Genomic DNA, 25,690 nt, shown 5'->3' with positions numbered 1-25,690 from the left:
TGGTATTTTTCTGTCCAACCATTTTAGATATAGACCTTCCTCAAGACACCGTGACACACATACACACACACACAAATAGACACACGCCTATCATCAAGCTCTCAATGTTTTTGGTATTGGGGACCCTAAAACATTGAGATCCGTTGAAAACCGGAAATCAAAAATTTTCAGGAATCTAAATCTTTTGCTCCTCCCCAATAGATGATAGGTTATTCTGGAAGAGGGCGCATAGCATTTAAAAAAAACAAAAAAAATGGGTACACGTAACACGTAAACACACCTCTAAACACTCAGCTGATTTTGCTCCTGTGTGGGCAAAAAAAAAAAAACATTCTAAAGGGAAAAAAACTTTCCCACATAGTTCATTAGCGGCAACCAAAACTCAAGCTTATAGAAGAAAAATGTATTTTTTTTAATGAACTCTCACACCACGGAAAACACAAACACTCTCAGCAACTCCCAGCTGCTTCTCTCTCAAATGCAAAGATGACATCAGGACGATCTGCCATAGTGGGCCCTCACTTTGGACTGCCGTGGATATGTTTGTGCAAATTATCTGTATTTTCTTTCATAGTGTCATTTCACATTGCTACTTTTTACTAAAGCCACGGTTTCAGAACACATGAGACAAACTGGTTTTGAACCACCTGCAGGCAGAATGAACATACAGTGATCCCTCGCTATATCGCACTTCGCCTTTCGCGGCTTCACTCCATCGCGGATTTCATATGTAAGCATATTTTAATATATATCGCGGATTTTTTGCTGGTTCGCGGATTTCTGCGGACAATGGGTCTTTTAATTTCTGGTACATGCTTCCTCAGTTGGTTTGCCCAGTTGATTTCATACAAGGGACGCTATTGGCAGATGGCTGAGAAGCTAGATTGCTTACTTTTCTCTCTCTCTTGCGCTGACTTTCTCTGATCCTGACGTATGGGGATTGAGCAGGGGGGCTGTTCGCACACCTAGACGATACGGACGCTCATCTAAAAATGCTGAAAGATTATCTTCACGTTGCTATCTTTTGTGCAGCTGCTTCCTGAAACGACATGCTGCACGGTGCTTCGCATACTTAAAAGCTCGAAGGGCACGTATTGATTTTTGACTGAAAAACAAACTCTGTCTCTCTCTATCTCTCTCTCTCTCTCTTTGTCTGCTCCTGACGGAGGGGGTGTGAGCTGCCGCCTTCAACAGCTTTGTGCCGCGGTGCTTCGCAGACTTAAAAGCCAAACAGCCCTATTGATTTGTTTGCTAGAGATTGTTTTCTCTATCTATGTGACATTCTGTGCTCCTGACACGCACTCCTTTGAAGAAGAAGATATGTTTGCATTCTTTTAATTGTGAGACAGAACTGTCATCTCTGTCTTGTCATGGAGCACAGTTTAAACTTTTGAAAAAGAGACAAATGTTTGTTTGCAGTGTTTGAATAACGTTCCTGTCTCTCTACAACCTCCTGTGTTTCTGCACAAATCTGTGACCCAAGCATGACAATATAAAAATAACCATATAAACATATGGTTTCTACTTCGCGGATTTTCTTATTTCGCGGGTGGCTCTGGAACGCAACCCCCGCGATGGAGGAGGGATTACTGTATATTGGTTCATCCATTCATTTTTGAAAGTTCAGTTTTCTGCATCTGCTCTCCTTTTTTTCAAACAAGCCATGCTCCCTGTCACTCCTTCATTTGTTATTTCCTTCTGCGGCATCTTCATGTTTTACCCATGCACTGTAACAATCGCACTGATTCACTCTCTGTTTTTTGACACAAATAGACATGCACACCTCAGGAAGGAAAAAAAATGCTGCATGAATGGTATTAGGCATTCTCATTAATTCATCAGAAATGTGTCACAGTCCGGATAGTGCAGTCACTTGTTCCTGGTCCACCATTTACTGATCCATACAGATGCCTGTACTAGAGACTTCTTTATGTGATAATGGCATTGATTCGATCTTCTTACAGAAACATGAAATAAAAAAGAGCATAATTTTTACCTTTGCAACTTTTCTTTAGCATTGCAGGACTGCCATAAACGCCTCCATCTCCACCCCCTTTTTTCCCACTCCCCTGCACATAGGTCAGTATGTATAAATCAAGAAAATGAACACCAGTGCTACGTATTGCCATGTGGCCTATCATTGTGAACCACATAAAATGAAATGTTAAATAAACCTTTAAATTAACATTTTATTTTATAAACTTTTTATAGGTAGTACACATTGAGAAGTCAAGCAAAATTATACTTTTTATTGACTAACTGAACAGATTACAATATGCAAGTTTTCGAAGCAGCTATGGTCCTTTCTTCAGGGGAGATGTAATCTTTTTAGTTAGCCAATAAAAGGGGTCATTTTGTTTGACTTCTCTTTGCATCCATAATGGCTACAAACCCCTAATACTATAAAAGTAGTATATAAATATGATACTGGATATGTACGTAATTGTTTAGGTACACACTTATTTGTACCATTGTTTCGTAATGTTAAAAAAAAAAATTGCCACCGTGACCAAAGCATTGCCTGAGGCATTTGCCTTGTGGCTAGCGCTAAGTCAAGTCAAGTCAAGTCAAGTTGGGGAGCATGCACTGATACAGTGCATTGCCACACTCACTACACAACAAAACAACTCGGGATCCCGGTTGGCAACCCCCCAGGCAGATACGTGGTCCAGTCCCACCCTCCGGAAATGACTCTGTATCTGCCGCAACCAGGTGTTACATGGGTGACCCCTTGGTCTGGTCCAGCCACTTGGGTCCCCAACAATGAGGATCTTACGAGCTGGATCACCCTCGGGGAAACGCGCCACATGGCCGTAGTGCCGTAACTGACGCTCCCTCACAATGCAGGTAATGTGCCTTATTTGAGACTCCATGAGCAACCGCTCATTCGACACAAGTCAAACCAACCGTACCCAAGGATTTTCCGGAGAGACACAGTACAATCCTTAGGATGTCCCACAGGGCAGCTCGATCAACTGAGTCGAACGCTTTGCAAAAATCGACAAAGGCTGCAAAGAAACTCTGCCGATATTCACGTTTGTGCTCCATGAGAACCCTCAATGCCAGGATGCGGTCGATGGTAGACTTCTTAGGCATAAAACCAGACTGTTCTGGTTGCTGGTAGGTAAGCAAGTGATCACAGATCCTATTGAGAACGACCCCAGCAAAGACCTTGCCCAGCACTGAGAGCAGTGTTATCCCCCTGTAGTTGCTGCAATCCAGGCAAAGGGAAGGGTCCCTTTCCAGATAGGGACGACAAGTCCTGTTTTCCAGTCAGTTGGGATGATGCCAGTCTCCCAAATGGAAACAAAGATTGCTTGCAATGCCAGGAGGACAGCCTTACCACCAGCCTGGAGAAGTTCACCCCAGATAACACAGATCCCTGCAGCCTTTCCCCCCCTCAGCTGGTTCACCACCTGTGCAATCTCAGTGAGAATGGGTGGTTCACAGCTAATTGGAGGATCAGCCACAAGAACCGTGGACCCAGAGATGTCCAACATCCTAGCCGGAGGATTAGCTTTGAACAACTGCTCAAAGTAGCCAGCCCAGCCAGCCCTAGATGCAACAATATTTTTTAACAAGTTAAACAGGACACATTAATTACACTGCACAACAATTTTTTTTGGAAATGTGACAGGTACCTACTGGGTATGCACAAATACAGTTTTGGTTTTACTGCATCACGTAGGAACTCTGAGAAATAGACATTTATATGTTTACTGAAAATAACGTATTTAGTCACGTTTATGTTTCGCATAAGCAATTAAATTCAACAGAATTAAAAGTGTTTTGCTCCTGATTTTCTTTTGTATTCAATGTCTGGTGCATCACGTTGCAGTGTCTAACAGTAGTCAGCAAGCATTGACGGATTCCAGTTGCCCTGGTATCATTTCTCCATCGTAGTAATGTCCTGGTGAAACCTTTCACCGTGTTCGTCACTGACAGCACAGAGATTTGCGGGGAAGAAGTCCAAGTGTGAGTGGAGGAAATGAATCTTGACTGACATGTTGCACTTCATTGTCTTGTATGCTTTGAGAAGTTTGTCTACCAGCTGAATGTAGTTTGGGGCTTTGTAATTGCCCAGAAAATTGTCAACAATGTCTTTGATGGCTTTCCGGCCCAACTAACAGATCTTCAAACCACTTGTCACTCATAACATGTCTGATCTGGGGGCCAACAAAAATGCCCTCTTTGATCTTGGCATCAGTTTTTCTTGGGAACATTTGTCTTAAATAACGAAAACCTTCGCCTTCCTTGTTCAGTGCTTTCACAAAATTCTTCATGAGTCCCAGTTTTATGTGAAGAGGAGGCAAAAATATCTTTGCTGGGTTGACAAGCGATTCATGTGCCACATTTTTCTGTCCTGGAACTAACTTTTTACGGAGTGGCCAGTTCTGTCAAGAATGGTGCGACTCTTTGACACGGCTGTCCCATTCACAGATGAAACAACAGTACTTTGTATAGCCGAGCTGCAGTTCTAGTAACAGAGCAACGACTTTATGATCTCTCCAGATATTCCAATTGTACCTGCTATACTGGATGTGTTTCAGCAACAGTTCCATATTCTCATACGTTTCTTTCATGTGTGCTGCATAGCCAACAGGTACTAAAGGATAAATGTTGCCATTGTGTAGCAGAACAGCTTTCAGGCTTAACATTGATGAATCAATGAAGAGACGCCACTCTTCCGGGTTGTGATCACAACCCAAAGCCGAGAACAATCCTTCAATGTCACAACAGAAACAGAGCCTGTCGACTTGTGCAAAAAATTTGGTTATATCATGATGTCGGCCTCGAAACACAGAAATTTTCATACCTGGTGACAGCAAACACCATACCTGCAGTCTTGAACCCAGCAGCTCGGCTTTTGCTTTTGACAGACCCAAATCTCTGACCAAATCGTTCCATTTGGACTGTGTTATCAGATGTGGATCGCCTGATGAGCACGGTTCAAAATCCGGGTCAATGTCACTGTCAGTACCCTGCATTGCAGTTTCTTCATCTGGTTTCTTCATCTTCAGAGGTTCCTCTGGTGGTTTTGGAATTGGAAGACTGTCGTCATGTGGCACGGGTCTCATTGCTGAAGGCAGATTAGGATATTCAATTGACTTCTTGTTTTTGGCAGAGAAACCAGACACATTAGTCAAACAGAAGTAACAGTCCGTCACATGGTCTTTCTGTTCTCTCCATATCATCAGAACAGCAAACAGCAACGTCTTTTGAGTGCTTCTGAGCCAGGCTCTCAGACTGACAGCACATGTCGCACAGCAAATGTGAGGCGCCCATTCCTTGTCCTGATCACCAATTTTGCAGCCAAAATATAGATGATAAGCTTTCTTCACAAGAACAGTCATCCAGCGTCTCTGAGGTGCAAGTGTATATTTGCCACAGATATAGCAGAATGTATCACGGCTGTTACGACATTGATGAGACATATCGCCCGACACCAAAACGTCTATAGCATCAAGCTTACTTACTGTTATATTGCTACAGATACTACACTTTACTATGCTGATACTATACATACACACTGACTATCTATATTAACCAAATGAGCAGGATCGGTGTATGCAAGCCACCTTTATAGCATGCTGAGACAGCGTCAAGCTCGTTCAGACCTGCCCAGGATGTCAACTTCCACAGAACAGCTTCCAACCTGGCCCGATTCCATGCCTGGACATGCCCAGGCTGTACAAACCATTGTTGATAAGTCACTTACGGGAGCGAAACTGTTTGGATACAAATATAAGAAAAAATAATGACAAAACTGAAACGGTACATGATGGGTAAATTTTGATGTGATATTCGTGATCAGCACCCAAAAACCTATAATAAACACCCAACAGTGTTCAAGAAGCAATAACTTTGTTGTGGAGTGTTATTAGTGTTAACTTTCAGAGGCCTAATATATATATTTATATATAGTCATGTATGTGTGACTGGGGATCATCTTCCAAGCTCGACTGATGTTAAGTGATACCACTCCAGGATAAGAGCAGATACTGTTACTTATGGTGTCTTTTCTTTCTCCCACAGCTCCGAGTAAATGCCCAGTGAGGGCATGCAACCCCGACTGTGACGGCCAGAGCCATCTCCCACCCAGCCATAAACATGGATGGCACTGAAAGTTGCCATCTCATTTATGATTAGGAGTCGATAATGAACAAGTTCTAATATGAGATCTGAGAACTAAAGACAACATTAGAGAACTTTGTGTGGGTTGATTTTTTTGACCAGTGTCTTTTTTGTTGTGACTTTGTGCACCCTTTTGCCCTTTTCATTTAAAATAATTAAATGGAGCGAGCTATTGGCTAAAACCCCAACAATTATTGGCGCTTTGTTCAGGTTTTCTACCGATGGTCACAGGCAAGGACTACTGTTCAGGCAATTTACCATATTGTATCCTGTCTGACTAGACAAGATGTTGCTTTCCAAAACAATGAAAAAGCAGCTTAAAAAGAGAGGGATTAATAGTATTATTTGTGAAGCAGCCAGCGAGATGTACTTGACACAAAAAATACTGCTACATGCCAGGAGTAAGAACATTCTGGCTTGGGGAACTAAACTGAACCTACACAGGACCACAGATACAAATGATGCTGTGAATTCAACCGTCCTAGAATTCAAGTCAGTTATTAAATTCATGTAATCTGGAGGATTTCTTTGATGCTGGCATCATTTTTATATGTAGGTTAAGGTCTTACCTTTCCAGGGCTTGTCTATGTGCACATACTGTACACACTAACTTGTTACAGTTACAGCACAGACAGAAGAACAGTTTCGTCACTGTCCTGCTCCACTGACAGACTGAGGAGATTGTTCCTCCCCCACACTATGCGACTCTTCAATTCCACCCGGTTTGGGGGGGGGGGGGGGGGGGGGGGGGGGGGGGTTTGTAAACGTTAATATTATACAAAGTTATTGTCTGTCTGTTATACTTACATTGTTATCACTCTTTAATTTAATATTGTTCTTTATCAGTATGCTGCTGCTGGAGTATGTGATTTTCCCCTTGGGATTAATAAAGTATCTATCTATCTATCTATCTATCTATCTATCTATCTATCTATCTATCTATCTATCTATCTATCTATCTATCAAAAGAGTGTCCTGCAAAAATAGAGCACAATGGCTTCTGATGTGCCTTTCATTCAGTAATACAATATTTATTTATTTTGTCAATAACAGCTTATAAATTACAGTTACAGCTGTGTATGTTTGCATTGCTTTGCTTAAAACTGCAAGTAATGTTAAAAAAGGATTTTGGTTGCAGATTTTTTTCTAAAACTATATTTGACCATACCTTCCCACATCCCAACACTGAAAAAGCTTGATTGGTATGGAAAATGTAAATAAAAACCAGAAAGCAGTGAGTTTGAAATTATCTTTGATTTGTTAGTCTATCACAAACAGTATAAAGACAAGATATTTAATGATTAGTTTGGTCAATTTCACTTTTTCATAAATACAAATTCATTCTTGTCATTGAGGACCTGCAACACATTCCAAAAAAAGTGTGAATGGGGCCATTTAGGGTCAATAATCAGTTACAAAAGAAAATGGTGATGGGAGTAGAAACAGGTGATTCTCAACAGCTGATTGTAATTATGCTTATTAGAATTATAAACAGGAAAGGCCCTAGTCAATTAAAAGAAAAATTGGGCCAAAGATCATCAGTTTACCCACAAATGTATTAAATGATCATTCAAAAGTTTTAAAAACAAAGTTTCTCAAAGTTAGATCAGGAGGTATTTCACATTCAGGGTTGGCACCCTGCCCGGGATTAGTTCCTGCCTTGTGCCCTGTGTTGGCTGGGATTGGCTCCAGCAGACCCCCGTGACCCTGTGTTCGGATTCAGCGGGTTGGAAAATGGATGGATGGAGTGCATAATATAATTAAAAGATTCAAGGAATATGGAGAAATTTTGATGTATAAAGAGCAAGGATACAAGCCTAAGCTGACTGCCAATGATCTCTGACCCTCAAATGGCTATGCATCGGGAACTGTCATTCATCAGTAAGTGATACAGCCACCTGGGCATAGGAGAACTTTGGCAAAACTTTATCAAGTAACACAACATGTAGTTACTTGTGCAAAAAGGAAGCCAATATGTTAACAATGTCCAGAAATGCCATCTACTTCTCTGGGCTCTGTGGTATCTGGGATGGACCCTCACACAGTGGAAATGTGCATTATGGTTGGACAAATCAATATTTCAGGTCTTTTTTGAAAGAAATGCACATTGCATCCTCCTGACCGAAGAAGAAAAGGACCATCGAGACCGTTATCAGCTACAAATACAGAAGCCATTGTGTGTGATGGTATGGGGTTGTGTCAGTGCCCTGGGCAAGGTAACTTGTACGTCTGTGAATGCACCATTAATACCAAAAAGTTTTGAAGCAACATATGCCACCTTTAAGACAACATCTCTTCCATGGACGCCCATGTATCAGCAAGACAATACAACACCATATTCTGCACACATTACAAAGGCAAGTCTGCATAGGAAGAGGGTGTGGGTGATCAGCTGACAAGGCAGCAGTCCTAACCTGACCCATACGAAAATGTGTGGCGCATTTTGAAACACAAAATGTGACACCAAAAACCCATATTGTTGCACACCTTAAGACGATTTGTTTGCGTGAAGATTGGGACAAAATTACATCAGAAACACTCAATAAATTGATGTCTTCATTATCTAAATGTTATATTGAGTATTGTGAGAAGGAAAAGCAACATTAAATGTGGTAAAAACTTTACTGTCTGGAATATGCTGCAAGTATCAAAATAAGTGTTTATTTTTGAAAAAAACAAAATTCATTAATCATAGCATCAAATAATGGGTTGTAATATTTTTTTTGGTCAAAGACCATTTACTATTATTTATTAATCACTGCTTTCTGTTTTTCTTTGCGTTTTCCTTACCGTTCCAACTTTATTCACATGAGGTTGTAATAAAGACAAAATACAATTATAATAAAATAAAAATTATATTACATTATTAAAAATACAGTATAATGTTTTTGCATATTTTATAAAATGCAACTCTTAAAAAATTTATAATTCTAGTATTTAAATTTAGGCTTTAAAATCAGATTATTTTCATCTGTTTCTAAAATTACCTACACACACTGTAGTTCTCCAACAAGTAATCTATAACCCCTGCTGTGCTAGATAATGAATTAAAAACTTTTTTTTTCCTGCTGTGAGGTAATTTTCTCCATCATGTACATTAAATGGTGGTGAAAACAAGTGAATGGAGTCCCATGCTTCATAGCAACGTCAACCCAGTCCCAAACACACTCCAGTGGTGTATCTTCACTTCCGGCAAACATGGCAGGATTTGCTAGCAGACCTCTTGCCGCCATTACACCTGATAAAAAATACAAACAAAAATCAAATCAAATATATTATATATATATATATATATATATATATATATATATATATAGAGTCGATTCTTTCATTAATACATTGCTCTGATTTGAACTAGAATTAGACTTTCAAACTCAAAGTAAGGCCGCTAAAGACATGATTTATAAAAGCCTAAGCATTAACTTTCTAGCAGGCTGTTTTTTTTGCTGGTGGGGATTGCAGTTGCAAAGGAGATAACGAATCTAATAGCTCACAAATATTAGCTTGTGATTGTTTAAAAAACGTGTTCTTACATGATCTGTTACTTTCAAAACAAATGACAGTCCTAGCAGTATAAAACTAGGTGACGCTGCTCCTTGAATTGTGAAGCCTCCAGAAAGATGGACAAAGGTACAGTATGCCCTTCTGGAAGCTTGTTTAATATTAAAGGCAAACTGCAAGTATCTTTGAATTTGTGTTAGTGCTATGTATGTAGTATTTGTCTTATTATTGTCTACTAAATGAACTGAACAGAAGTCTCAACCAGCTTTTCATATTAGAGGATGGCATGGAGATGAAGACTTTAGTATTCTGCCAGCCTCAGGTACAAATCATGCAACAAATATGGACAGGATGCCATTGAGCTGAAGGACACACAACATCCCCAAAACAAACACATAATGCTAATTGGAGACTTTGTTTTTGAGCTGCGAGGAGAGACCTGCAAATATGCAAAAATCTGTGTAGACCTACAGGAGAAATGTTTATACTGTACACTTACAGTGGCAAAGCTGAAGAACAAACTTGTTTTCCCAAAGCAGTGATGAAGTAATGATAATCACTGCACTATTTTGCTGCTCACATAGTAATAGTTTCATTATAAAACTGATATTTGTAAACTGAAATCACACTAGTACTCCGCATTAGAGAAGTATGGATTCAACTTGGGGTTCTGAAATGTTTCATAATTTGCCTAAGTTAACTTGAGATATTGGTGGCTCATAGGAAGTAGAACAGCTGCAGAAATTACTTGCAATCTGTTATTTGTACCTGAGTGAATGAAATAAGGTGAAGAGCTGTTGGCCATCACTAGTACAAGGTGGTTAGTTGACAATAAAAAGTATGGATTCTTACAAACATTTATTGCAGCTCTCAGCATCATTAAAAACAACCATTTGTCATATCATATACATTCCAAGTTAAATTTTAAGCTATACCATCAACTCCTGTTAACAGATGAATGTCTTCTACATCTCTGAGACTTCTTATATCACCATTAGCCACAACAGGAATGGATACACTTTCTTTTACTGTCTTTATTGCATCGTAATGTACTGGCTGATGTCGTTCCTCTGTTGTTCTTCCATGGACAGTGATCCAGGACACTCCAGCAGACTCTGCTTTCCGGCAAAGGTCAACAGTTGCTCTGATATCTCTATGGATTCTGAAAGATTCAACCAGAACAACAATTAAAGACTGGAAGTATTGCATGTTGGTAAAAAAAATACAGGCAGTACAAGACTAACTGACATATTTTACTTCAATACCAACAAGATGCCCAATAAAAGAGAATTTCTAATTCTAACTGATAGTAACAAGGAGATGTAAGTAGGCCCTGCTTATAATGGTCACCATCCCTTCCCATCCCTCAGCAAAATACTTCTGTGCTCAGTGACTACACACACGGTTTGGCAACATGCAGCAGGATGGTCTGCAGATGTTTAAACTGTGTGTTCCTAACGTTCCTTTGTTCTGATAGAGAGAGAGAGAAAGAAAGAAAGAGAGACAAAACCGCCTACATCTTAGAATACAAAAGAGGATTACTAATGGTAAGATATGTTACAGTCAGTATTTACCACCTTCACTTGTTGTATTAGCTTTTCAGAAACAATACATTTTGACATATAATTAATTAGTCATCTTTCATACATACAAAACTGCACGTCTATAAGGTCATGTTTCTCCCACAACACTGCTCATGGAAGATGGCAGGCTACATAAGAAAAGCTTAGTCTGCAGACAGATCTTGAACATGAGTATTTTTCTAGCTTACAGGAACTATAACAAGTAAGCGTTCTAAAACTTTATTACACCAAGAACACACTATGACATGAGGGGCTGAATGTTTGGACTAACATTTTAGAGTTGACAATCAACATCACATTAATGTCTTTAGAATACTGATGGAAACTGCAGTCGCCAGAAAAAAATGCATAGGCACTTGGGGAAAAAAGTAATATTTCACACAAACAGCGGCCAGGCTGGGAGCTTCACTCAGGTCCTTTTGGCTAAAATATAGCAGTGCCCACCACAGCACCACCACACTTGTCCACTGATTGTAATGATTTATTCAAAAAAGGTGTTTTAATTGTATTCTATTTACTAGAACAAATATAGACTAAATAGGAAAGGAGTCAAAGGAGAGGTTCAAATCCAACTACTGAATCTTGTTCTGCTTATAGTCAGATAAATGTGTTTTGTTTTGAGGACTGACTTTTGTTTTTACCAAAACGGATGATTTCCCTGGTAATATTGTTTCTAATAAAATTATTACAGATCTTATACTGAATGACATAATGAAGTCAATGCTAATGCCGCTTTTGCAGGACAACAAGCAGAATGTTTGTAATTGCAGAGGTATGTAAATACAGTATGGAACTGTTATGTAAATGCAGTATGGAACTGTACCTTCATTGAAACACTGCAGGAGGCCAGCTGGGATAAATTTCCAATACTTTGTCACTTTTGTTACCTTCTATTATTATTACTTCAAAAAACAGTGTTTAGGTTTACGGAGACATACTTCTTTCTCTTCATGTTTGTTTTGATTGTAACAAAACAATTACAGAAAAAGGTGAGCTGGATTTATCAATTTATGCTGTGTTCTGTACTTCTGAACTACATACTGGCATTTAGAATGGGAATGGCAGCACTTAATCTCTGTGCACTGAGAGAGAAACCATATAGACAAGTTATTCTCAAATAGAAATCATACATTTTCAATGTGGTATGCCACAAAGACCGACCAGGGTGGTAGAAGGACTGAACACAGCATACACACTCAAGGAGGTTAATTATTACATCAATTATTTTTCCAAAAAATATACATTATATGTGTAAACAACTCATTATTAATACCTTATTTTGATTGAAGTAGAAAACTTAGGAATACAAACTTGGTTCCTGACCTGCCTCACCATGTCTCTGACCAGTTCTGGCTTATTGATGAGGCAAGCACCATAACCATCTGACACTGCCCACCTGCAAATAAAGAAAATCATGCTGTAATAGCTGACTAATCCTCATGTGATTTAGATCTTTAGAAGCATTGCCTACATCATTGTAAATACTTTCATCAGAATGTAAACAAAAGTTTAACTAATGCAACATACTGTATAATTGCCAAAATTTAAGAGATGGCATGAAATACAATACATTAACATAAAAAGTTAAATAACTGTAAAGTATCACCAATGGTAATCATTGCTTTACCAAAAAAGAAACTGAGTTCACTGCAGCAATGTAATTCACAAGGCCTTTGTAACAAAAAAAAAATAAATCTTCATTACATGGGTCTGTTAGTTTTTCTGATTCTTAGTAATAACAATGGTTCTGGTATATTTTGCAAACTTGTGAAATTCACACATGATACTAAAAATTAGATGAATGACACTGAGGAGGAAGCAAAAACAATTCAAGAAGACCATTACAACCTTCAGAACTGGGTGAATACTTGGAAAATACCATTTAATGTAGAAAAGTGCAAAGTGCTGCACATGGGCAAAAGAAACATCAATTATGAATACAACATGAGGGATATTGTCATACTGTATAGGAGGCAACTTCCAAAAAAAGAATTTAGGGGTTTATGTTGACACAGCATTGTCACTAACTAAGCATTGTGAAGAACCGATTAAAAAGGCAAAAAAATGTTAGGGTATATCGTAAAAATGATGAATAAAAATAGAAGGATATTATGCTGATTATATATTGCACAAGACAGGCTGCATCTGGAGTTTTATGTGAACTTCTGGTCACCACACTACATGAAAAACATAGGAGCACTTGAATCTGTGCAGATGTCAGCAACCAAATTGAATCCCAGGACTTAAGAACTCTGAAAATTAAATCTGTTTAGTGTTGAGTGGAAGGGACTGCTTGGAAATCTAATCAAGGTCTTCAAAATTCTGAAAATAATTGATAAAGTAGATACAGTAGAATTGTTTTAAGTAAATGGTGAATCACATGCTCAAGGACACACGTGGAAATTAAGTGAAAGTGCATTTAAGACTGAAGCCTGTACAAACTACAGAGTCATATAGTTGAAGCAGAAAACTTAACAACCTTTAAGAAAAATCTGGATGAGTTATTGGGACAGCTTAGCCATTAGCTAAACAAACAAGCTTAATGGACTGAATGGTCTCTTCTCATTTGTCAAAATTCTTATATTCTTATGATAAGCAGTTGCAAACCCCATGTTTATCTTTATGTTTATGTTTCGATTAGTTGAATATTTTACATCCTCTCTGTTTTACTCAAGGTCTTCCAAACTCAATAAATTGAATTGTGGCACTAATGACTGACCTGAATTAAGAATTTCTTCTGAACACTGTAGCATTGACTGAATACATTTGCGGTTAGAATTACATGCAGATATCCTGCAACTTCACCTGTCATTTAAAAAAAATGTATATATTCTCAGTGATGCTGCATCTCTTTGAATGTACCTACCTTTGGGGGCATCCACAGTTCAAATCAATTCCATTGGCAAATGGTGCTACCATGGTGGCAGCATTAGCAAGGATAAGAGGGTCTTTTGCAGCAAACTGCACAATCAGAGGGCGGTCAGCTACAAGAGAAAAGAATTGAAGGATACAATGAAATATGAACTTTTTTAAGAAGTCTATTAAGATGTTCTGGTAAGCACAGTGACTGACCTCACAACTCACGAGTCTCTTTTCTTCGAGTTGTCTATTCTCCTCTCACTTCTCAGAAAAGCAGAGGAAGAATCTTCAATCACTACTATAACTCCACTGATCTGGGCTATATGACAGAGTGGCCAGACCGAAGCCTCTCCTCAGTAAATAAGCATGAAAGCACCTTTGGAGTTTGCATAAAGGCATGCAAAAGGCTTATAGACTGTGAGCAACAAGATTCTCTGGTAGGTATGAATAAAAATATAGATTTTCCGATTAATCTTTTTTTTTTCATTTAAACAATTCAATATCGATTGTTAAAGTTTCAAGGTCAATCTTTTGAATTTCTATCCTGTGGATTTTTGCTTATCTTTGTTTTTGCCATCTGATACAGTAGATGGTGCTAATGTGCCTGTTAAGGCTTTCTACAGAAAAAGCATTTTACTATCTCACACAGAATGAAAAGGGCCTGACTGCAGGTAGGACTGCATAAAATGGTGTGTCCTCCTCCACTGAAATCAGCAGCTTAAGACACTTAAAGCAGATGTGTGGACTTCCTAGAGATTCAAATGGTGCATCGGAAAAGAACAACTAGATAAAAGCAAAGCCATATATAAGCTGTGCAGCTCAGAAGTTAAGTATTATTGTAACACAACAAATTTCAGAAATCATTTATCCCGATGTCATCAATAAACATAATCTCAGTCGACATCCAAACGAGTAGAGCCTAAAGAATCTACACTGGAGACGGCAGGTAGCTCCAAGCTTCCGTTTAATTCACTTCGTCACAAAAAAATAACAATCTATAGAAGTTTTTATCTGTAAAGACTTGAGAACCCACACTGAGCTTTCAACAAATGATACAAGTTTTTGAACTGCAGTATCCTATACCAAAGAAAAAGCAAATGAGTGAAGTTACTGTACCTAGGCTTTGTGAAGATCTTAAGCTTAGCATTGCCACGTCTCTCAGGTCTGCGGAGAGAGTAGCCTTAAGTTGCGACAGTTGAACATCCAGGGCAACAGATTCCTACATGATGAATCATATGTGACTACATTAGAAACGATGGGGCACTTGTGGAGGATGTGTTACAGACAAGCGTACTGCATGCCAGTAACACCAGGAGCAACCTCGCTGCCTGTACAGTATGCAGAACTGCCAAGATGGCTGGCTGGCTGTTGTTGCAGAAACCTTTCTAGCATTTGCAATGTGCTGATCCATTGCATAAGCACAACAATTACAACTTTGTGTATTGGCAAGTCAAATAAACTTGCTTCTCTTTAAGCACGTGGCTAGCTGTACTGCAACAGTGGAAAAAGTTTGCAACGTACCTCAATTTGCCAATTAAGTGGGCAGTTGTTGGAATTTTCAGAGCAGCCTGCAATACCAAAGTGAGCATGTGCACAAAGCAGCCAGCGTGAAGTATCTCCATAATCTGTACCACACAGATCATATTAGCAGAGTTGAAAGTCACAATGACCAGTTCTTTTTCTTTATGTTTCATCCATCCAACGCCGCTGTTAACAAGCATCAGCACCAAATCCACATTTTAAAATGCTTCCCTTTTATCCGAGGAGGAACTGTGAGGACACATTTTCGAGACTGATTGATGTGACTGCTACACGTGACCAACTGAAGATGTATCCTTTTATAATTCTACCAGTTAAACACAAGTCTTCCCACTGTATCTTTAATTTTGACTAATTCAAGATTATTTAGAAAGTCTAACAGGGGAATGAAACTGGCTAAAAGTTTGGTTGAAGGGTGTCTACATGGATTCATGAATCTGAATCCACTGTACATAAGCATAAAGCATGGAATAAATAGTGCAGCCTTCCTGTACTGAAATATAATATGCAAAAAGATACATAAAATTAAACATGCAAATTTTGAGCTTCTGGAATTTTACATTTATTAAGAATTCTATGTGTACATTTGCACATTTTTGATTCCTTATACTAAATGTTTACCAAATAATCAATAAATTATACAATCACAGAATTATCTCTGTAGTAACCCGATGTGACTGCAAATTCCCATGCCATTAATATTTATTAATTTTTTTTATTTTAATTTATTTAAAGCATGTAACATGCCATACAATCAAGTCAAACTTAACAAAACTAAATTCAGTTCAACCCCCACCCATGAGAAAGACAGAAAGGCCAGCAGCCAGAATAAAACTTTTGAGAGTAGTAAAGAGGGAAAGGAGTCTTTCTCCACAATATAAGTGCTTATTCTAAAATATTACTGATTAGATCCTGACTGGTTTGAAGTAAATGGTAACCTCTGGTAGAAGGTTTTTAAGTTAAACACAGTTAATTTGCACATAATTTTATGAAAATGGACATAAATAATTAATTAATTTGGTCAATGGCTCTTGGAAAAGGGACAATTAATGTTCTTTTCTAAATTTCAGGAAGCACTCCACATTCTTTTGACAACTGAAACAGACTCTATAAAGGCAGACTCTATAAAGGAGTGCTAAATGATCTACAAATATGGCTTTATAACTAAATTTAAAATATGATCTAACATCACCAATAGCTACAGTATGTCAGTATCTGAAATTCAAGTCTCCCATAATTAACTTGGCCTTGGCCAGGCTGCCAACCTTGGCTTGTGTCATTAGTTCATGGATAACAGTAGCAACAATCTGACTGTTAGCAAACTGAGCAACAAAAACAACAAAAAGTATGATTTTTTTTTCACATTGCAAACAGTATGGTCTTTGATTAAATGCTAAATGTTCAACATTCTTTGGACATATCTGGTGTTTTCCTTAGAAAAATAAATACTCCTTCTACTCTACATTTCCCAAATTTATGGGCATAGTTTCTCTTTTAAATCACCAGAAAAATGTGGTTCTGTTTTGCTTCTTTTAGCTAGATTTCTAAAAGAAGGACCAAACGGAACCAAGGATTTTTAAAAACAGCATTAACAATGTCAGTAACACTGTAATGTCTTCTGATTCTACCATTATTGGGTTGTTAGGTTTAACTACACACTGTTCTGTCACTCAAGCTTGAAAATTCTGTTGGGCTCTTGGGCACAGTGCTTATGTGGTTAGTTGAAATATATCAAATACATATTCTATATGTACAGAAATGTAATGATATCATTCTTTCCTTATGTTGTGAAGTTAGATACAGTTCCAATACAGGCTCCAGTATTCAGACTGTCAAGAATTTTCACTTTATATGCTATGGATGGGCAAAACCATTACAAAACATAGCATTTCACTTATATACATATTAACCACCTATCACGATTCTTCACCAAGTTACAGAAATGTCAGAAATTACACAGTTTTTAAACAGATTAAAACATCCAGAGTGGCATTACTCATAAACTAAAGAACAGAAGAAAATGTAAAAGAATGAGTCTAGGGTGGAAGAACACGTGGTGGTGGTGTGCTCCTCTTGAAAGGAGCTATTTTGAAGTAGACAGGGTTAACATGCAATCATTTTCATGACAAAATTCTCCTTACTATGAATATCATTAATTTTATGAAACACTGTGACAAACGGACAATATTAAGTTCCTGTCACTTTTGGACAGCCTTAATCAATATTTTTACTGACTCTACATTCAAACAAAGGGTTGCCCTTCACACCAGTCTATTTTAAGACATCCAGGTGTGTTGCCACTTGCTCAGCCCCAAGACTTATTCTTATCTATCAAGCGCAGAGTCGCACAGAGCAGAGTTACACATGCTTTGCAATAAACTTCAAGTTCAACACTAGGCTTCCAAACAACTGTGTTCATTTTAATAGTATTGTACATCCTTACACCTCTTTATTATTTTAATTTGCTTTTATATAGCTAGCCAAGATTCAAATTATTTTAGAAAGGCAAACTATTTATGGTGTTTATAGAATATACAGTAAATTATTAAAATACTCTACAGTTTTCATTAGTATCCATCTTTCTAAAATAAATGTAATATGTAAAAATGTTTTTTCATGGAAGAAAATTTGACATTTCAAGTTTCTCTCCATATTTTTATACTGTATAACTAATACATTTATATTTAGAATTTGTTTTCAAAAAATATTACAGAAATTCTTGTCAATAATACTTTTTTTTCAAGCCTCTATAAAGTACATGCAGTATGATTTTAGCCTAAAGTTTTTCTGAATGCACTCAATCCATTGTGAAGTGGTGTTCCAAAAAATCATCAAGGAAATGAAGCACATTCCTGTTGAAAAGTAAGATCTCATTTTATGGTGAACTTGTCACTAGCCCTAGGGTAAGATTTTGTTAAACAATTTTAATTTTTAGACAATAATTCTTGTTTGCATTAATAAGTGTGGCAATAGTTATTATTCAGCAAAACACCATATAAATGTCAGTCAGTCATTATCCAACCTGCTATATCTTAACACAGGGTCAAGGGGGTCTGCTGAAGCAAATCCCTGCGCCCTGCCTGGGGATTTGTTCCTGCCTTGCGCCCTGTGTTGGCTGGGATTGGCTCCAGCAGACCCCTGTAACCCTGTGCTAGGATATAGCAGGTGGGACGATGAGTGACTGACTGAAATAGTTCACATAGTTCTTTTTCCTTAATAAATAAAATCATTACTTAAAAACTGCATTTTGTCTTTACTTGGTTATCTTTGCCTAATATTTAAATTTGTTTGATGATCTGAAACATTTAAGTGTGACAAACATGCAAAAAATAAGAAATCGGGACGGGGGCAAATACTTTTTCACAGCAGCGTATTTAGTAGTAAGTAAGTAAGTAAGAATAAGAGTTTGGCCAACAACCGGATTCAGTAAGTAAAAATAACATGCGATACCTTTACTTGTTGTGAATTCACTGTCTCTCGCTTTGACAGATCTGACAAAATCCGCTGCAATTATCATTGGAGTGAAGCAGAGGTCACAGTCATATTTGCGAACCAGCATCCTGAATGCTAATCTAGAAAGGTATGAGGTGTGAACAGAACATAATTTACATTAGCTTCACAGTTATCTTGGTTATGTTTTCTCTCACATCATAATGACCAAGGATGATTTTTATGGGCATTGAGATAATATCAAATTTCGCATAATTTTGCAACTTACTTTGAGTAGCGTACCATGGGAGCACAGATTTTCAGAACACATCCTGGCTGGAATAGCTCAGCTTGATTTGTTGTATTCATTAGAATGTCCTCTATGCATTCACCTAAAAGAAAAGAGATTATATTCAGTTGGTCATTTTATTCTTTATACATGAAATTGATTCTCAAAAATTACAAAATTAACACAGTACATCTGAAACGTGAGAGCTAACTTGGTATAAATGGGCCTGGCACTGAATTTATACTAAGTTCAAAGATAACATTTCACAATTATCCTATAAATGTTAATACTTTAAAAAATTTTTTTATTTAAATACATTTTTCTTTGGCACTTGTTAACTTTTGAAACTTAGATAACTTGAAGATATTTTGCTTTTCTTTTCTAATTTGATTTTGAAGTAGGGCCTGTTATTTTATGGTCATGTTTTGGGGATGTCAGCAGGAGAATATCAAACTTAAGTTTCCCAAGTCTGTAATATTTCCTCACTTGTGCTGTTTATCCAGGGCCGTTACTGGGCATAGGCTGTCTAGGAAGCCCTCCAGTGGTCAGGGCACATTACTGCAGCTTCTGTAGGGATTCCAATCTTTGTTTTGTTACAGTAGTGCAGGAAGTGTATTGGGCATCTTGTGTGGCATGTATGTAACAGTGAGATAGAACCGTTTCAATTTCGGCAGTTAGCCACTAACAGAAACCAGGAGTTGGGACTCACCAGAGTCTTCCCACATGACGTGCAGCCTGACAAACAGACACACAGCTGGGTCCTAGTCCCCTTCTCCTCCTCCTCCTCTTGAAGCGTGGTGCTGCAGGGTGAGTGACAGCCAACTCGGGTGCAGTGAGCGACTGAGTCCAGGTAGCTTACTCCTGTCATTGCCAATACCTGCTTGGCTTGTTCCTTGGGTTGGGAGGTACTAAGGTGAAAAAGTGAACCTGAGGAGAAGAGGTCTTGGAGACAGGAGCAATGGCACTGCAGCAAGGAGACTGTGGCAAATACACCACCAGGGATTTTTACCCAATACATACACCTCATGGGGACATTACGCATGGACACATTTAGCACTACACAAATACAGTGTCAGTTGTCCAAAAAACCCACCTGAAAAAAAGGTCCTGGTGGTGACACTATAATGACATTGTCAGGCCTTGAAGGGAAAGCACTGGCACAAGAAATGGAAGCTATCCCGGATCGTTTCAGAATTGCAGCCACTACATCCATAACTGTAGTTTCTGCAGTGAGAAGCTTCTCAAAGCTGAAGCTCATAAGAAATAACATTAAAAACTTCAATGTCACAAGACCATCTCAATGACCTGGCAATGATGAGCATTAACAGAGACATGTCTAGGAATATTGCACACAATGATGTTATAAATAATTTGGCCACAAGAAAGTAAAGGTGTTATCTGATTTTATAAAGACTTTTATTTGCAATGTTAAGTCCCTTCATTTACCAGGGACACGTTTCTAATATTATTTATTTGTCATACTTTTTCTGTATACAGTTTGTAGAGTCTTAAATAGATTATTTACATGAAAAATGGCTCTACTTTATTATTTTATTGTTCTATATATGTTTCGTATGTTTTGCTAAATACATCCGTGGTATCTGCAGTGAACTTCTCCAGGCTGGTGGTAAGGCTGTCCTCCTGGCATTGCAAGCAATCTTTGCTTCCATTGGAGAGACGGGCATCATCCCAAATGACTGGAAAAAGGGGACTTGTAATCTCTATCTGGAAAGGAAAGGGTGGTCGCCTGGATTACGGCAACTACAGGAGAATAACAGTGCTGTCAGTGCCTGGTAAGGTCTTTGCTAGGGTCATCCTCAATAGGATGCATGATCACTTGCCCACCTATCAGCGACCAAGGTAGTCTGGTGTTATGCCTAAGAAATCTACCATTGACCACATCCAGGAACTGAGAGTTCAAATTGAGTGCAAACTCAAATATCGGCAGAGTTTCATTGCAGCCTTCATTGATTTTCATAAAGCATCCAACTCAGCTGATCAAGCTGCCTGTGGGACATCCTGAAACTTTGTGGGATCCCCCTGAAGTTGCTAGATATCATGACTGGCCTGTGCACTAGTACTGTGATTGCTGGGCAGAGTGGATTATTCCCAGCTAATTCTGGGGTTTGCCAGAGGTGTGTTCTTGCTCCTACTCTGTTCAATATTTGCATAGACTGGGTGTTGGGCAAGGTCGTGGGGTCCAGCAGCTGTGGGGCATCTGTTGGTGAAGAAAGATTCACTGATCTTGACTTTCCTGATGATGCTGTGATCTTCGTGGCGTCAACGGAGGCTCTAATCGGGGCTGAACGGGGAATCTGAGTGTCTGGGCTAGCGAGTGTCCTGGATAAAAACCAAGATCCTTTATGACCTCTTGGGCACAGCCATTAGCAGTGTGTCTGTTTGCGGAGAGAATGTCAACCTTGTCGAGAGGTTTACTTACCTCGGCAGTGACAGTCATATCTCTGGTGAATCTTCCTATGAAGTCAGCAGACGGATTGGGAGAGCATGGGAGGTCATGAGGTTGCTGGAAAAAGGTGAGTGGTGCTCACAATATCTCTGCATAAGAATGAAGGTCCAAGTCTTTAGAGTCCTGGTGTCCCTGTTTTGCTATATGGTTGTAAGACATGGATGCTATCCAGTGACCTGAGATGAAGACTGGACTGTACTGTGTAGAGTACTGTGTCACTTTGATGAATCCTTGGATACCACTAGTTTGACTTTGTGTCGAACGAGCAGCTGCTCACTGAGTCCCAAATGAGGCACATTACCTGAATTGTGTGGGAGCGTCAGTTACAGCACTACAGCCATGTGGCCCTTTTCCCCCGTGGGTGATCCTGCTCTCAGAGGACCTGAGCAGCTGGACCAGGCTGAGGGGACGACCACGCAAAATCTGGCTGTGGCAAATAGATGGTCATTTCTGGAGGGTGAGACTGGACTGCGTATCTGCCTAGGGGGTTGCCAACAGAGATCCCATGGTGTTTCATTGTGTGGTTGTTGCGGTAACGCATTTTACCAGGGCATGCTCCCCAACCTGACCTGACATTACATGCAAAACAGTTCTATAGTTATATTATCATTATTTTTTTATTATTCTATTTGCATTTATTGATTTTTAATTAAATGAGTGATTAACCTGTTTTAGTAGGATATTTTGTGTGTGTGTATGGTGTTGTGAAAGGGGCCGGGTTTTCTTGCCTTGGGCAGCAAATAGGTCAGAAACAGCCCCTGCATTTACCCATAAAACTAGGTGTTCCTGACGAAAGTAGCAAGTTCTCGCGCAATGAATCCTACGAAGTGTCTTCACACATAAACGTAAAAAAGCCACATATAATGTTAAAAGTTGTATGAAAGCAAATGCATTTGTGACGTCTAAGAAATCAGTCAGCACAATTGCAAGAACAAATTATAAAAGAATTACATTTCACATTGTTATCCTTAAGATAACTACCAAAAGCAATCATAAAAGCCACGACGATGCAGATTCATGAGACACGCGATTAACGTCACATGGAGATATCTATCGTCTTTATTATTTTGTATAAGCCATGAACCCAGCGAATTCGTCACTCCGAGTTCCTAAGCCAAATACAACATTCAAAACACGGTTATTACTGGTTAATGCTGTCTACACACTGGCATTTAGTAGCAATCCGCTAACGGAAAAAAAATAATTTGACACGTAAAGAAAAAATAGCATTACACAAACTAGTGTCACCCGATCTCGTTACTTTTTTAAGAAACCAGTTTACATTATAATGCCTTTGTTGATTCTATCTTTAGATATTAAAGAAAACTGAGAATCTCACCAATGCAGCTCTGAATAAACTCAATGCTCCAGATTGTTTCATTGGCGTCGCATGTCAATGACGCGCTTGTTGGTGACGTTTACACGAGCCGTCACTTGAAGTTTACGTCACAGTCAGTCACTGTGTCGGCCAACATGGAAGGAAGTAAAGCTGCAGCTTCCACAACAACCGAGCTGTTAAAAGAAGGTAAGGACAAAGATGTCGTGCTGAAAAGAGTTTGTAACATAATGTTTTAAACGTTTCCATATTTGAACTTTGCAAAGATTTTGTTAGTTTTAGATGACAACCAGAAAGTGAAGGTACAGTGGCGCAGTAGTTAGAACTGATGTCCCACCCCCCCATAGCTCTGGTTCAGTCGCAGTGTGAAGGTGCGTGCAGGTTGACCGTTCTTTCAGTGAATGAGTGGCTTTCTCCAGTGTATACTCCTACCTTAAAGACCTGAATGTTTGGTGTAACTGCGCTGTACTAACATGCTGTCTTAGATTGCTTCCAGTCGTCCGGGGTAGACTCCAGCGCTTTCCGACACAGGGTTGAAATAATAGGCGGATGAATGAGAGGGATCATTTCAGAGTTCAGTCCCTCTGTATAGATGCCGGTCTATTTTATGTTTTTCAAAATCGCCAGTTGATTTTCTTGCTGTAAGCCTAATGCGATAGTTAGAAGTCCCTTATAAAGTCAAACTATGTTCATTTTTATTTTTAAACTGCACTAAGTATAATATTCAAATGTATATAAAATATTGTCCATTTCTCATGTCGCCTTTATGTTGTTTAAATAAAAGCATGTTAAAGAAGTACAATAGCTAATGTCCACTTTATTCCGGTTGCTTAGGTAATGGCAGTAAACATTCAGTTGTTTTACGTTCGTGGTGTTATTAATTACTAGAGTTTATAGAATGATAGATAGATAGACACTTTATTAATCCCAAGGGGAAATTCACATACTCCAGCATATATGAATATGAATGTTTGGTTTACAAAGTTTAAGCTTTGAAATCCGGGATTGTTCTTTTGTAAAATAGATTTTTGAGTATAGGTTTATGTTTATAGGTTGGATGTTTATAAATGATAAGAGTCTGGCAGCTGCCTTATAAATCAGAGTGAACATTTCTTGTTGCATTCAAAACGAGAAATACATTTCAGTCTTACTAGATCTCTGTAGATAATATAAATTATTCATTCATTTTCCATTGCTTATCCAGAAATGGTAGAAAACATTCAGTAGTTTTGCATTCAGTATTTTTAAGGTAAATTTAGTTATTTTTTATTGTGCATCATGTAATCTTTTGAGCAGTATTTTAACAGAACATGAATAATTGATCTGCACATCCGATGGACAGAGTTGGGTACAACTATATATATATATATATATATATATATATATATATATATATATATATATATATATATATATAATTTCTTTAGTTATTTTTCCCGGTTGGAACACAGACAAACGAAGTGACTTGCTCATGGTCATACTACAGCAACTTAATAGTAGTAGTAGTATTGTCACATGTACAGACAACAGTGAAATTCTTACTTGCATGTTCAACCATGCAATGCATCACCACTCCTCAGCACCATGATAAACAAGAATGCATTAAATGCAGTTGTCAAAACGACATATAAACTATTTTCCAATTTACACATTCACCGGCCACAATATTAGGTACATCTTGCTAGTACCAGGTTGGACCCCCTTTTGCCTTTAGAAGTGCTGTAATTTTCAGGGCATAGATTCTGCAAGGTGCTGGAAACATTCCTCATGGATTTTGGTCCATATTGACATGATAGCATCACTTGGTTGCTTCAGATTTGTTGGGTGCATATCCATGATGCGAGTCCCCCGTTCCACCACATCCCAAATGTGCTCTGTTTGATTGAGATCTGATGACTGGAGGCCATTTGAGTACAGTAAACTTATTATCATGTTCCTGAAACCAGTTTGAGATGATTTGAGCTTTGTGACATGGTGCATTATCCTGCTGGAAGTAGCCATCACAAGATGGGTACACTGCAGTCATAAAGGGATGGACACAGTCAGCAACAATACTCGGGTAGGCTGTGGCATTTAAACAATGCTCAGTTGGTATTAAGGGTCCCAAAGCATGCCAAGAAAATATTCTCCACACCATTACACCACCAGCACCAGCCTGAACTGTTAATACAAGGCTGAATGGATTCAAGCTTTCATGTTGTTGACACCAAATTCTGACCCTACAATCTGAATGTTGCAGCAGAAATCGAGACTCACCAGACCAGGCAGCGTTTTTCAAATCTTCTGTTGTCCAATTTTGATGAGCCTGTGTGAATTGCACTGTTGCCCTTCTATCAGCTCTAACCAGTCTGTCCATTCTTCTCTGATCTCTGGCATCAACAAGGCTTTTTCGCCCAGAGAACTGCAGCTCATTGGATATTTTCCCTTTTTCGTACCATTCTCTGTAATCCTGGAGATGGTTGTGTGTGTGAAAATCCCAGTAGATCTGTAGTTTCTGAAATATTCAGACCAGCCCGACTGGCACCAACAACCACGCCACGTATAAAGTCACT

At 38.7% G+C, this 25,690-nt stretch overlaps 2 protein-coding genes across 4 annotated transcripts in view; one reads left to right on the top strand and one right to left on the bottom strand.

Moving 5' to 3' along the window:
• Positions 1-8,977: 8,977 nt before the first annotated feature.
• Positions 8,978-23,204, bottom strand: dus4l (dihydrouridine synthase 4-like (S. cerevisiae)). Of its 3 annotated transcripts, XM_028812990.2 has the most exons (8): positions 23,142-23,187; positions 20,045-20,243; positions 19,336-19,438; positions 19,068-19,189; positions 14,086-14,203; positions 12,493-12,615; positions 10,572-10,798; positions 8,978-9,373 (listed from the first exon to the last, which is right to left on the bottom strand). In XM_028812990.2, exons 2-8 carry the CDS (start codon positions 20,058-20,060, stop codon positions 9,183-9,185), a joined length of 900 nt encoding a protein of 299 aa, XP_028668823.2. In that variant the 5' UTR covers positions 20,061-20,243; positions 23,142-23,187; the 3' UTR covers positions 8,978-9,182. The 3 variants fall into 3 exon arrangements, with proteins under 3 accessions (XP_028668823.2, XP_028668831.2, XP_028668841.2); XM_028812998.2 differs by lacking the exon at positions 20,045-20,243 and having other exon boundaries at positions 23,142-23,204; XM_028813008.2 differs by lacking the exon at positions 20,045-20,243 and having other exon boundaries at positions 19,336-19,426; positions 23,142-23,178.
• A 12-nt stretch (positions 23,205-23,216) lies between these two features.
• Positions 23,217-25,690, top strand: part of cog5 (component of oligomeric golgi complex 5) — a 507,949-nt gene continuing 505,475 nt past the window's right edge. Inside the window, exon 1 of the mRNA XM_028812938.2 lies at positions 23,217-23,327. Within this exon, the coding sequence (XP_028668771.1) occupies positions 23,276-23,327 (52 nt within the window). The 5' untranslated portion in view covers positions 23,217-23,275. The remainder of the gene's footprint in view (positions 23,328-25,690) is intronic.

Source organism: Erpetoichthys calabaricus, chromosome 1 (assembly GCF_900747795.2).
Source record: "Erpetoichthys calabaricus chromosome 1, fErpCal1.3, whole genome shotgun sequence".
Taxonomy (NCBI): domain Eukaryota; kingdom Metazoa; phylum Chordata; class Cladistia; order Polypteriformes; family Polypteridae; genus Erpetoichthys; species Erpetoichthys calabaricus.
This window is presented reverse-complemented; position numbering and strand designations above follow the sequence as displayed.